General features: G+C 33.9%; 1 protein-coding gene across 1 annotated transcript in view; it reads left to right on the top strand.

Annotated features, from left to right (window-relative positions):
- NNT (nicotinamide nucleotide transhydrogenase) overlaps positions 1–13,994 on the top strand; it is a 96,776-nt gene that overhangs the window by 58,001 nt on the left and 24,781 nt on the right. The window contains exons 18-19 of the mRNA XM_044664037.1: positions 3,207–3,366; positions 6,092–6,173. Of these exons, the coding sequence (XP_044519972.1) occupies positions 3,207–3,366; positions 6,092–6,173 (242 nt within the window). The remainder of the gene's footprint in view (positions 1–3,206; positions 3,367–6,091; positions 6,174–13,994) is intronic.

Below are 13,994 nucleotides of genomic sequence, written 5' to 3'. Positions count from 1 at the left end.
AGGATTTTTAATTGTGGATTCATGTTAACAAGTTGACTTGATTGTTAAACTGCTGTGGGTACCCCCCACCCCCAAATTCTTTCTCTCTCTTAAATGTAATTAGACATTGGAACACTTTTTAAACTAGATATCTTCAGAACTTTCTCTTCTTTTCTTTCTATTCTATTCAGCTTTTAAAGAAAAAGAGCTCATTTAAAGTGAAATGAAATTAGTTTTACCCTTCCATAATAGTGAATGGGAGTAAAATTCTGACAAATAAATCGGTCTATCCTACCATGATGAATCAAAGACTTTTTTGGGGGGTGTGGGAGGAAAACCCTTACCTTCCATCTTAGAGTCAATACTGTGTATTGGTTCCAAGGCAGAAGAGTGGTAAGGGTTAGGTAGTGGAGGTTAAGTGATTTGCTCAAGTGATTTGGGAATTGTCTGAGGTCAAATTTGAACCCAAGTCCTTCCATCTCTAGATATGGCTCTCAATCCACTGAGCCACCCAGCTATCTCCTCAAGACCTTTTTTTTTTTTAAATATGACTCCTTTCCTAAAAAATTTCCTCAAATTTACAAGAAAATATTTACTTAAATTAAAAAAAATATTCCTGAATCAGAAATAGCTAGATTGAAGTTGGACCATTTGCCATGCCCTGAACACATCTTATACTGTCTGCATTGGCCAAATTCTGCCTTTTCTCATCCTGTTTCTTGTATATGGAGTATCGTTGTGCCCACATGAAATCTGTTCCTATTGAAAAGCCCATGTCTTTCATGACACCTTTTCTCATTCTTAGCCTGTAGGAACTGACCCTTCTTGCCCTCAGTCTCAAATAGAATTTGGTTTGCACTTCCCCGATGCAATGCATTTGTTGAATATAATTTTGTGTTGTAGTATTTTATATTGTAGTTTTTTTCTGTTTTTCCATACCAGACTGAACAACAAAATACAAGATTTTGAGCTTTAGAGAATTAAGGACAACATCTTTGCATCTCTTTTTAGGATTTAGCATAGTGCTCTATACATAATAGCCATACCTAAATAAAGTTGTTGAATTGTTTATAAATCACTTTAAAAAAAGGTTACTTACCCATTTTATTGACTTAGTCATGTAATCACAAGCAGAACTTCCAAGAATGTTTCTAAATAGTTACAAGTGGAATAGATTTGATGCCTTAAATATATCCTACTTAGGTTTTCACTTAGGATTTAGTTTTAAAAAGTATGAATTGAGGATTTTAACCTTAGTAGTCTTTTGTGATAACTAATCAATCTTAAACAGTTAAAAAATTTTTTTTTTGGTGAACCCTTGGGTTCACTTAAAAGAATACCTTTATAGGTATTTAAAGTTTTATTTGGAATGTCACAATCTCAAAGCAATTTGCTAGAATTTTGGCTCCTATGAGATATTTATTTGCCTGGTGAATGTACTGTGTGATTTGGGCAATGGACTGATCTTGGAAGATCAGAATTTTAGCCCTGCTTCTTGACACATACTTACCATATGATCACAGGCAAGTCAAATGTAACCTTTAGTGTTTCGAGTAGCTCTCTTAGACTATAAATTATAGGTAAATTTTCAGTTTGCTTTGATGGAGGGAGGTTCTATATTTCCTCAATCAGTGAAATCACAGATAACCCCCCCCCCTCCCCTATTCACATCTGGCTATGTTCTGATATAGGGTCATAGATATATTTTATTTTATTTTAGATCTTTATTTTATTAATTAATTTGGAACATTTCCCCATGGTTATAGAATTCATGTTCTGTCCCTCCCCTCCTCCCACCCCCTCCCATAGCTGAAGCACAGTTCCACTGGGTTTTACATGTGTCATTGATCAAGACCTATTTCCATATTATTGATATTTGCACTAGGATGCTCGTTTAAAGTCAATATCCCCAATCATATCTAGGATCATAGATTTAAAACTGGAAGAGACCTAAAAGCCATTGACACTGTATTTTACAAATAAGGAAACCAAAGCCTAATAATTTGAAGTAACTTTGCCAAGGTCACTCAATATTAAATGATGTTGCTGAGATTTAAACCCAAGATCCTCTGGCTTCAAATCTGTCTCTTTTCCCAACCAAACCATGATGCTTCTCTCAGCTTCAATATTGATATTATAGATTCTTAGACTGCTTTTAATAATTTGGCTTGTATCTTCTTTCTTACTGTTTCTTACTCCCTTGTCTCCCTTTGGTGTTATCTATCAAGATTTCCTAAACAAAGTAAAATGTTTCAGTCTTGGATAGAAAGTTGTCTATTCTGCCATTGCAATGTTTGCATTATAAACCACCAGATTTCTTAGAGGAAGAGCTTTTTTTACGTCTTGAAACTTAAATCAGTTCTAAAGTAGCACGAACATGTCAGTAGGAAAATATGTTGGGAATAATTTTAGAATTATTTACAAAATAAGCAACTGATTTATGGTACTATGCATAGTGCCTTCACATAGGACAAGTAGCCCTTACCTCATATATTTTGCCTTTAACTGAGCATTTTAAATCTCATGCATATCCTATCTTTTAAAAACATTTCTCGGTTATATGTTGAATACTTTGTGTGGTATTTGTTTTGGTGGCTGAAAATATGTACTATATTGAAAATGTGCCTAAGTTTCACAGAAAAGCGGATAATGAATATGTTCACCTTTATGTAAAAAGTTTGGGAACCCAGTAACTCCACATTTTGGAAGGGATTTGTCAAAAAAAAGTAAGAGGACTCCACATCCTCTTGACGACAGGGGGCAGCATTACTCCAGTGAAGCTGCTCTGCCCAGTTTGGTTTTCTCCCAGTTTGTTCTGCTGCCTCCACTTTGCTACTCTGGGCACACAGTTCATGGTGAAGGATTTACAGGGAATCACCTTGTAAAATTTCCATTTCCTGTGATTCCTTGCTATCACTGTTTCACGCTGCTGGAGAATCTGTATGTAGGTTAGGCAGACCATGCCTAATTAGGATTAAGACAGTTAATAGGTGTTGTCTGAACTGGAAATTTTTCATCAAGCTGTCTGATTGTATCTTATCTTTTATTGAAGCATGCATGGAAAAAGCATATCTACACAAAGGTGATGCTCTTAACAGGTGAGAGTAATGTAGATTAAAACAGCTGGCTTTTGTCTTCTGAAGAAATGCAATTTTAAAAGCAGAGTAAGCAGTTTTGTTCAGTTTATTTGTCATCTGTTCTGAAACTCCAATGGTTTTGAATTCTAGGCCATGAATCGTTCCCTGGCTAATGTGATCCTTGGAGGCTATGGCACTACTTCAACTGCTGGTGGGAAACCTATGGAAATTTCTGGCTCACACACTGAAATTAATCTGGATAATGCTGTTGACTTGATAAAAGAAGCCAATAGCATCATCATTACTCCAGGTAAAAAGAAAAAGAAAAGGAAATAGTTGATGGTTTCTTTTTAAGAGTTCTTCAAAATAGAAGATTCATTTTTCTTCCTTGATAATTTAAAAAAATATTAAAATGAAAATGCCATCCTAAATGGCACCCAAGTTTTAAGAGTTGCATAGAGATTGCTACAAATGCCCCTTTAGGTTCCCAGTGAGCAAGTTAGCCTTATTTGTTCTCCCTGATTTCCTTTATTTATTCCATCATTTTTTTGAGCCTGAACTAACTATCTAAGTGGCAAACATCAGCTTTTTGTGTTTTGCCTTTGAGTTTTCATCTAGTGAATTGTTTTTTTTAAAGGCATGACAGGATTTGTAAGGAATCTTTATTTCTGTATCTTAGAGATATATGATTTTGTTCCATCTGTTAACAGTGAAGCTAAAGAGTTTTCTGAGGCTCAGTTCATTCAGTCTGTCCATAAACTTTTATTAAGTGCCTATTATATGCAATCACACAGTCACACAGATAGTGTTAGAAACTTTGAATCTGAAATCAGGTCTAGCATTTGGCCTGCTTTTCTTTCCATGGAAGCTCTATGAGTTGTCCACTGGAAACAAATTGATTTGTTCTGAGTTACTTTGTGGCTCCACAGAAATTGTAATTTTTAAAAGTGCCATGAATTAGGAGTGTCAAACATATGATACAATAGAAAGGACATGAGACAAAAAACTAGGAATTATTTTCTCTTGTGTGTTAATGATTAGCTGCCACATGGCCACAGGTTAGTTATTTAACCTCTTGATGTTGCAGCAACTTTACTTATGTACTGCTTCTCAGACTATATTCTGTGGAATCTTAAAATCCTACAAAATGCTTTAAGAGATTATATTAAGAAAATCAAATGAGATAAAAAAGCACATGCCAGGTGCTTAATTAATGCCTCTTCATTTCTTCTGATGGTAGGGAAAAAAAACACTCCACAACATCTGCTTATTCTTAAGAGAAGAAATTATTTCATCTTTCAAAGTTGAATCCCCAGCAGTTTGCATGGTGGCCTGGCACACAGTTGGTGCTTAATAGATACAATAAATACTTGTACATTATTGTCTGTTTTAGACATGCTCATTCATTTGGTAGAAAAACCATTGGAATTGGTTTCTTACTGGTCCAGAATGAATCATTTTACTACCCAATATTGAATGATGCATTATCAGTGAATTGTTGGATGTCTTGGATGAATGTGTGTAAAATAATGGTTGCTGATCAATTTTTACTTAAAAAAACCTTTTTTTGTGCCAAAAAAACAATTAAGAATTTTTGAATAAAACCCAAAGTTTAAAGAGATGAAAAGGCTAAAGTAATAACACTAAGATTGACAATGAAAAAACATATAGTAACCAAATTGACAAATCATATTCTAAGTACAGAAGAAACACATGTAATAGTAACAAACTTCCTTTTTGGGTTTACTTCTAGTCTGATGCACAGTGTGTTTGTAATGCTACCAGATCTTAATAAATAGTTCCATGATTCTGACAAATTTACAAAGGGATTAATGAACAAATTCCAGTTTAAAAACAAAGCTCTCAAATTTCTTAAGTGAAAATGTGATGAATAAAAAGCTTCCAAAAATACTAGATTGTTCAATTCAACAAGTATTCTTATGTAAGTAAAATAGAAAATTAAAATTGTTTTGAAACTTTTTACAAAAAACTTTTTACAAAGCCATCCCAGTTTAACACAAGTAATAAGCAATCACACCCCCAGTTTTTTAAATAATATTGTTAGTTGCAGAATAAAATTGTTCAAAAAATGTAAAATTAAAAAAAACCAGTCTCATGCTATTTGATAAGATTAACAATAATTTTTAAAAAGAATCAGATTTTTTGCAAGATTATTGCCAAAGTTTTGATTTTTTTAGGTTTTACCACTTTGGAAAGTTTGAGAATCATTGAATTTGTTCACTTAAAGCTTCTTCTCAGTTCTAACCTTCTAAGAAATTTTGTTTCATTTGATAGCATAAAATCTCTTTTGCTTCTGTAACACTGAAAGAACCTTGTTTTAGTCAATGTGAGTACTTTCTCCACTGACATAGTAGACCAAAAAAATTTGTCATCTAGCTGTCTTCCCATTTATCAGCAGTTTTAGAACTTAGCAAGGCTGGATCTTGGATAACAGATAGGCAGTCTCATGCCATACCTATGGCTGAAGTCTTTTTGTCTTCAAAGTTCTATTAGAGGTTTCATTTAATTACCAAAGCCTTCAGAGACCTGGGATTTGTTCCACTCTAGGTTGAAGCTTCCTACAAGGATTTTAGATCAATGTTATGATATGTATAACAGTACTGTGAGATCTTTTTGTGTGTGGTATTTTCAGTATCCTCTTAATGTCCATTTGAAGTTTAATGATTAGAACTTTTTGATTTTTTTTCAAACTGGAAACCTTTTGTTTTTTGTTAACAGTCGTCATTACTCATGTGTACCGAACATGTAAAAATAATACAATAAAATCTTAGTTTCCAGCTTTGCAGTTCCATTTTATAACTTCTTTTTTAGGTTCAAGTGTGAAAAAGACCAAGCTACAAACTTAATTTTGTCTCTTAAGTAAGCTTTGTTATTCTTTGTTTAAGTTAAAGCATTTTTAGATGGGAAAATAAAATGGATATCATAAAATACAGTAGCAATTAAAATTATCATAGATGGAAAATAAATAGCAACTGTTGTATGTTCTTAAATGTTACAATAAATATTTCTTGTAGGCTATGGTCTTTGTGCAGCCAAAGCTCAATATCCTATAGCTGATTTGGTAAAGATGCTTACTGAACAAGGCAAGAAGGTCAGGTAAGTGATTTTATGAGAGAAAGCATGAACAAGGATTTTTGTATTTAACATTCATACTTTTGGTTCTCTCTAGCTTTCTGTATAGAATTATGAAGAAGGTGCCAAACTAATCTTCCTTATTTTATTCCCTGTAATCTGGTAATTACACACATTAGAGACATTTTATGTTGATGGGAGTGTAGGCCTATCAGCAAGGACCTCTTGGTTGTATCTCTTCAGCAATAATATGATATCTTCTCCTTTAGATTGTCTTGAGAATTATTTTCTCTGTTTGCTCAGAATTGTGCTACCTTCACATAGATGTCTATTTAGACACAGCCTATCCCTGCTCCTTTTCCCCATTTTTGTTCTCCTTGATGTTAGTTCTGCTTTTTTTTAAAAGCACATGGGGGACTGTGATTTTAGTTCAGATATGCTAACTACTGAGCATGATGGTAAAAGAGTTCATTATAAATATATTTTTAGATTTTTTTTCTATCTTTCATCTGTTTATTCCCTTCTTCTACTTTCATCCTTAAATGCTCCTAGGATGACTTTACTAAGTTGGGTCCCTTGCTGAGTTTCTTTAAACAAGTTGTTCTCTTCACTGTTTCTTGCTATTTTAGGAGACAGTACATCATTCTTTTCTGCAAGATTTTACAGAAGAGATTGATTACATTACATGGGTACAACATCTCTGCTTGTCAGCTAAATCAGATGATTGCTAAAATCTAGTTAATTGGCTCTCTGGCTCTCTTTATTATATCAGTCGATTTACAACAGGAACATTAATGAATATAATTATTATAATTGGAGTCAATATCTTTTACTTGATCTACTTCTCAAATTTTGGAATCAATAACTTATTTAAATAGGTCAAGTTGGAGGTTTAATTGCATGCCACATCTTAATCCATAGAGGCAACATAATGGCATAGTAGATAAAGTTGGCCTTGTACTTAAGAAGACTTAGGTTCAAGACCTTGGCATGAGTCTTGCCTATATGACACTGAGTAAATCACTTAACAGTGTCTTATGCAACTTACTACATTTATTGAATTACAGGTGAGTTGTATTGGTAGAGAGAATTTCCTCACTAAGAATTCCCTATCCTAGTGAAATCATAAGTCCAGAGCAAAAAAAAGAAAAAAATTTTCTCATTTGCTGCTTTAACTTTGTATTAATTTCAGTTTTTGCTTTATCAACTTGGTTGTTTGATATCTGTTTCAGGAATGACCTTCTAATCAGTAACAAGTGACTTCTTATCTGTTAAAATAGAATTAGTATAATTTTTTTCCTGATGTTATTTGATATTTATTGTGTCCAATGCCTTCTTTAAAGAAATTCATGATATATAGGTCTGATGTTTCCTTACAATCTGTAAGCATTTGACATCTCATTTTTTAATCCTAATCTGTATTTCTAATAATTTTTTGCCATTCTCACCTGGTCTCACTTTAGCATTGAAGTTTCTAGTACTTTAGAATGCCAAATGCCCAGCATTTCTGTAACATAGTTAGCTGCCATGCTGTTGGATCCTGGAGAGACACAAAGATGGTTAATTGACTCCCCTATTCTTATGTGAAGTGATCTTTTCAGTAAAGGAACTCTATTATATAAGGGATAATGCTAGGCTTTTCTCATAGGCAAGTCTTTTCAGCTTAATGATTCTTCAAATTATCAAGAAGCTGATAAACCTAGAAGTGGAAAAGATCAGTTGAGATTTCCTTATTTCCCTTAAAAATGAAGTATTGTTCTTTAGTTAGTTCACATGGTTAATTACTGAATTCTTTCGTAGAGTTTGAATGTTGTAGGGCTAAAATTGGTTATCTTACTAAAGCAAAATAATACTTCAAAAAAGTTTCTTGCAGTGCTAGGGAAAAGGGTTTATTCATGCAACATACTTCTTTTTTTCTTTCATTTACCAGCCCAAGTGAAGTCTTGGAAAAAAGATGATCTGTTGTTGATCTTTAAATGGATTTAAAGTTAGAGAATGTTAGGAAAATATTGAACCAGTTTGAGAAAGGGTGAAAGAAAACAGCAGAACAAATGGGACTGGGAAGAGTGGTTTGGGAGGAAATGAGTTCATGTGGAGAAAATGGGCATTTAAGAATACATAGAAAAAGAGAGTAGAGTGCCTTTATTCTTGATAGAAGTTTGGATTTTGTTCACAGAAAAGTGGGCAATATTAGCAGAAAATTTTGAGAAAATAACACCAATTACTGTTTTGAATGAATTTCTTTGGCATTGTATGGGAAAAGCAGTTGTTTAGGAAAAAAACAAAAAACAAAAAAAACCTCCAAACCATTCCTGTGGGGATACTTTGTGTTTTCTTAACTTTAAATTTGTTTTTCCCACATGCCATTTATGTAACAATAAGTCAAGTATTAGTTTGATTCTTGGTATTTCATACACATTCTAGGACATTCTTTGGTTTAAAGCATTTGTTTTCTAGGATAAAAAAGTTTTTTATTTTATTGTTTTTCAGTCATGAAAAGATCAGTAGCTCATTTTCACCTCTGAGACATAAAAGAAGAAATAACTGATTTGATGCTTGTCATTTATGCATTGTAGGTTTTTTTTTTTTTTTTTTTTTTTTTTTTTTTTTTTTTTTTTGCTATAGTATGTTTGGGCTGTCAGCATGGGCTGGAACAGATTTATGTAAATGTTACAGCTGAATTCCGTAAGGCCTTCTCCTGGCTAATGTGGTGACAGTGCATCATCATGTTTTTACTTGGTTTTTCTTCATAGCTTCTGTGTGGGCGTTTTCCATTGAAAGGAATCATCAAAGATAGGATTTTTTAAAAATGTTTTACCTAATCGGCCATCCTCAAATGGAAGAGATTCAGATGATCTATAGGAAGCTATGAATACATATGTCTATCTATGAATTGGTTTTTTTTTTCTTAAGGGGAGGATGTCTGAACAAGAGATGACTGCAGCAGTTACCTCGTGTTTTAATGAAATAAATCTGTATTTACAGTTTGCGGTAATTTGGTCCTTTCATCACTTTGTGGAGCTCCCACGGTGTTCATTGAGTACAGCTGCTGGGCCCTCTGGTTTCAGGAGGTCTGCTGTGCCTCAGGACCCCAGCATGCCCAGCATCCAGATGTAGTGACACACTTGCACACATCCGTTGTGGAAGAGTGCCAGCATGGACATACGATTGTCATCAATTAGTTATGCCCAGGCTGTGCCAAGAAAAATTGCATCTGTCATACAGCCTTTCTTGCTTCATGGCTTATGATTGATTTAGAGACACTGCTATTTTCCTTTACTTTGGCCCTAGCCATAACATGCTAGCAAAGAGCTGAGATTATATAATATGGCACATGACATTTTATGACTTAAGCTTATTTTAGAAAGCCAACAGGGTTCAGGAGCTCAGATTTTCTTTGGTAGCTGAATAGCATTACCTCACAGCTGACTGAGAAGCCCTTGTGGCCTGTCTTATGCTTAGACTTCGGTAGAGCTTGGTAAGAAATATGCTTATGCTACAGGACCACTGGACATTTTTTACTTTACTTTTATACTGTTAACAGATTAAACTCTAGTATATTTTTTTGCTGATCCAGATCAACCATACCCAATGAGTAGATGCTTAATGGAAGCAGTAATTATTATTATTTTTTTAGCTCTTAAAGAGCACATTTCAGTGACATTTATTTTTAATTACATTATTTCCCCAGGCAATAAGCATTTATTTTCCCTCTTTCCTATTCTGCCTTATAACAAATATACATAGTAATGCAAAACAAAAGTCTGATAGAAGCCATGTATAAAAATATGTCTCCTTGTCCATATTAATCACTTTTTTCCAGGAGTCAGCATTTTTCTTCCTTTGTCCTCTTTTTTTTAACTTTTACTTTCTGTCTTAGAATCAATACTGAATATCAGTTCCAAGGCAGGAGACCAACAAGAGCTAGGCAACTGATTTACCAAAATTCACCCAGCTAGGAAGGGTCTGAGTTCATATTTGAACCCAGGACCTCCTGTTTTTAAGTCTTTCAAAGTTTACAATATTATTATAGTTTAAGTTGTTCTGTTGGTTCTGCTTGCTTCACTTTGTATCACTTCATATAAGTCTTCCCAGGTTTTCCCAAAACTAACAGCAACGGGCTAAGTTTTGAAATTTTAAACTAATTAACTTTCAAAGTGTTTTTCTAGTAGAGAAGGTATTGCCAAAGTATTAGAAATTAATTCAAGTGAGATCAAGCTTTTGGAAGTTTTGAGTTGTTGAAAAAAGAGCTGATTGTTATTTAAAGTTTTTGCTTCTTTCTGTACTTCAGGGATCTATGATTTGGTTAGAAAGAATACTTCCTTTAGAGCCCCTCATGAGTTGTGACCAAAAATATCCATTACCAAGTAGTGAGCTCTCTAGTGTTTCTCTTGCCGTTTCTCCCTTTGTAGTATCTCATATCCATCTTTTTTCTCTCTAGTCACAGTTCATTCTCTCTTTAGTTGTCACCTGAATTATTAGGATAGTCTCTTAATTGTTTTTTTTTTCCTTGCCTCTCCCCACAGGAATCTATTCTCCACAAAGCTGCCAAAGTGATTATCTAAAACAATGGTCCCAAATCATGTTGTTTCCTAACTTAGTAAACTTCTCTTGCTCTTATTGTCTCAAAGATAAAATATAGATTTTTTTCTTCCACTTGGTATTTAAAATCCCTTCATGACCTGGACTCAAATCTACCTTCTAGCCTCATTAAAAATTAATTTCCTTCACATACTCTTAAGAGTCTGGTCAGTTCATCTCCCTTCTCTGTACCTTCATTTCTGGATGTGCTTTCTTCACTTCTGCTTCAGAGAATCTCTTATCTTTTATGCCTTTTCTTGGTTTTCCTGACTTTTAGTGCCATCTTTTTTTTAAAACATCTTATATTTATTTTGTGTACTTGTATAGATACTTATAGTCTCTCCTGGGAGTATAGATAGTCTTCTTGATAGCAGACACTATGTCTTTGACTTTGTATAGCCATAGTGCCTGCCATAATGCTAGCACATAGCAGGTGCTTCATAAATACTTGCTTTCTTGCTTGACTTTGATGGAGTCTCTCTCTTAACGATCTCAAGTAGCATTTAGGGGACAGAATTATTGTCCATTATGGATCCTCTATGCTTTGAAGCCTTTCTGGCTTGATAGGATCTGTTTGAGCTTGAACTCTCTTTAAATTGCCTTTTAGAACTTAGAGTTGTTTCCATTGGAGTAGTACTTGAAGGTAAGCTATAGTTTATAGTTTATATAGGGCTTTAGGACTGGGCTAAAGGCCCAGCCTATGATGCTGTTTGGACTGGAGTGTTAGTCTAAACGAAGAGTGAAGATTAGGAGCTTTCAGTTACCCAGCAGTGCATAATGGAAAGAAAGACATGCTGTGTCTTTGGGGGTAATGGCATGCCAGATGAAGAGTGCCATATAAGGTAAGGTATATCATTTATACTGGAAGTAGTTGGTCTCCTGAAGAGATGCTGGGTGGGCCCCATATAGTAGAGAGGACAGCAAATAGGTCATGGACCGTGCAAAGATTAAAATCAATATGCAAAATACTAAATATTATATTTATGAACATTTTATTAATAATAAGCTAACAAAAGAGACTAACTAAAAGATACTAACCAGCTCGCTCCCAGGAACCAAAGAGCATGAGGGAGGAGTTATAGCCAACTATAAAACAATAACGTGACCATGCAAACGTGGAGGCGCAGGAGAGATTAAAGGGAATTTTGAGAAAACTAAGGACTTATGGGGGATGAAGTCCAAGGTTCAAAATTTCCATTTATACAACTGACTTATCTCAGACGGTATTACACAGGGCCACAAGCAGATTATGAGGTACTCACATTACATCGTCCTTGAGAGTTATGTTTTTATTAAGTTATTCTTTGTGGTTTGGCGCTTTCTGATTTGGGGAGGTTAAGAATATCATTGGGATCCAAAATGATATTATTAAAGAAGAAGCATAGATTTAATACACATTTATTTTAGTATGGCTACAAAACTAATTTTTGGTAAAAAAAATTGGGTAAAAGATTAACTAGAGCTTGTAGACTTGTGAAAGAATTTAGTTGTTAGAGACCTTCCTTAGGGGATTTCTACATTCCTTTATAATATATTTCCAATTCACCCCCATACCTATCCTTTCTACTGTAGTAGTCATGGGAAGTCATGGCAAATTCTACTCACTCATTAACTGGGTATGTCAAATCAGTGGACCTTTAAAAGAAATCTGGAACTGGAAACTATAGGAAATGTGTATTTTTATTCCTATCCACATCCATTTATATTTTTTACATATAATATATTCTTTATATATTATATGTAAAAATATATATTTTAATATAATATAGTTATATATTTTATATAATATATTTATATAATATATAATATAAACATTATTTATAGTTGCCAGGAAATGTCTAGATATCTAATTTGTGATCAGTTTTGTCCAGCAATAGCACCAATTGTCCATTTGTAGTGTTGGAGATATGTATAGCTTATTGCAGATGAAGGTGGCATGAACAGTGGCCAAGAGATCCTTTCATGCTGTGAGACTGAGTAGTCATATTAGACTAAGAGATCCTACCTGAAGTTGCTTGTTGGGAATGTGGCTCTTTTACTCTCTTCCACTTTACTGAAGCTTAGATAATTTGATGAAAATCAGCCCTGCCACTAACTTATTTTTTTGCACAAGTCACTGAAATGCTCTGGGCTTCAGTTTCCTCATCTATAACACAAAGGAGTTGGATACAAATAATGTATAAAGTTTTCTACAGCTCCAATATTGAATAATAAAGAGTTCCTTTTCTTGAAAATTCATGACGTGTATCTACTTGTTGGAAGTGCCTTGAAATTGGTGAAATGGATGCCTCTTACCACTGGAGTTGGATTATTTTTAGATGTTTTTAGTATTGAGTATTTTTTGTCTTTATTTGAGCATTATTTTCTTCAATGAAGTTCATGTAAACAGCAGAAAATGGAAATAAATAAAATCCCACTTCTCATTCCATGTCCAAATTCTTCTATGTCTTGGTTACAATAATAATTTTATTTTATGGCGCCTACTAGCCATAGCATTTGAAGAGCCATGCCACAACACAGTTAAAACAATCAAATAGATAACACTGTCTATAAATTCTACTTAACCACTCTGTGTCAGAATGTAGTATCCTGGAATTTTAATCAAATGAGATAATGTAAATAAAGCATTTTGTCATGAAGCATTATGCCAATGTAAACTGCTTATCTTAATTATTAACTAATAATACCATGTAGATTATTATTCTAAGTTTTCTCCTCATATTTTTCTTGATATAATGTTTTTAGGGTGAAGTATATATTACTTAGAAATGAAGACAGTGTTAGGTCATCAAGTTTCCATTTTTTTGTATCTTAGCAAATCACCTGTCACAGAATGCCAGCAGATAGGGATTTCACAGACTATTATAACCCTTAACTTTTCCAAGAATTCCTCCATGACATCATTGATTATTGATAATTCAGCTTCTTCTTGAAGATTTCCAGGGAGGGGAATTTTACTCCTTAGGGAGTTCATTCCATCCTTCAGTTAGGAAAAGATTTTTGTCATTACAGATTTTGAACATAAACCAAAATCAATTTCCTCGTGATGGAATTGTGTAGTAGTAACTGCCAGGTGCTAGAAGAATGCTATAGTGATACATGTATATATGCAATCATAGGACCCAATTCTTCCTTAAATACATGTTATTGATTAGTTTTCTTTTGAGTGGGAAATAGCTTTCTGGAAATGATTTCTTAAATCTGCCCATGTTACAGACTTATCTTTTGGTTCCTTTGTTTTCTGTGATTCTCCCCCCCCCCCCC

The sequence above is a fragment of the Gracilinanus agilis genome, chromosome 1 (genome assembly GCF_016433145.1).
Source record: "Gracilinanus agilis isolate LMUSP501 chromosome 1, AgileGrace, whole genome shotgun sequence".
In the NCBI taxonomy this organism is placed as follows: Eukaryota; Metazoa; Chordata; class Mammalia; order Didelphimorphia; family Didelphidae; genus Gracilinanus; species Gracilinanus agilis.
The sequence above is the reverse complement of the archived record's forward strand: the minus strand, read 5'-3'. Positions and strand labels throughout refer to the sequence as shown.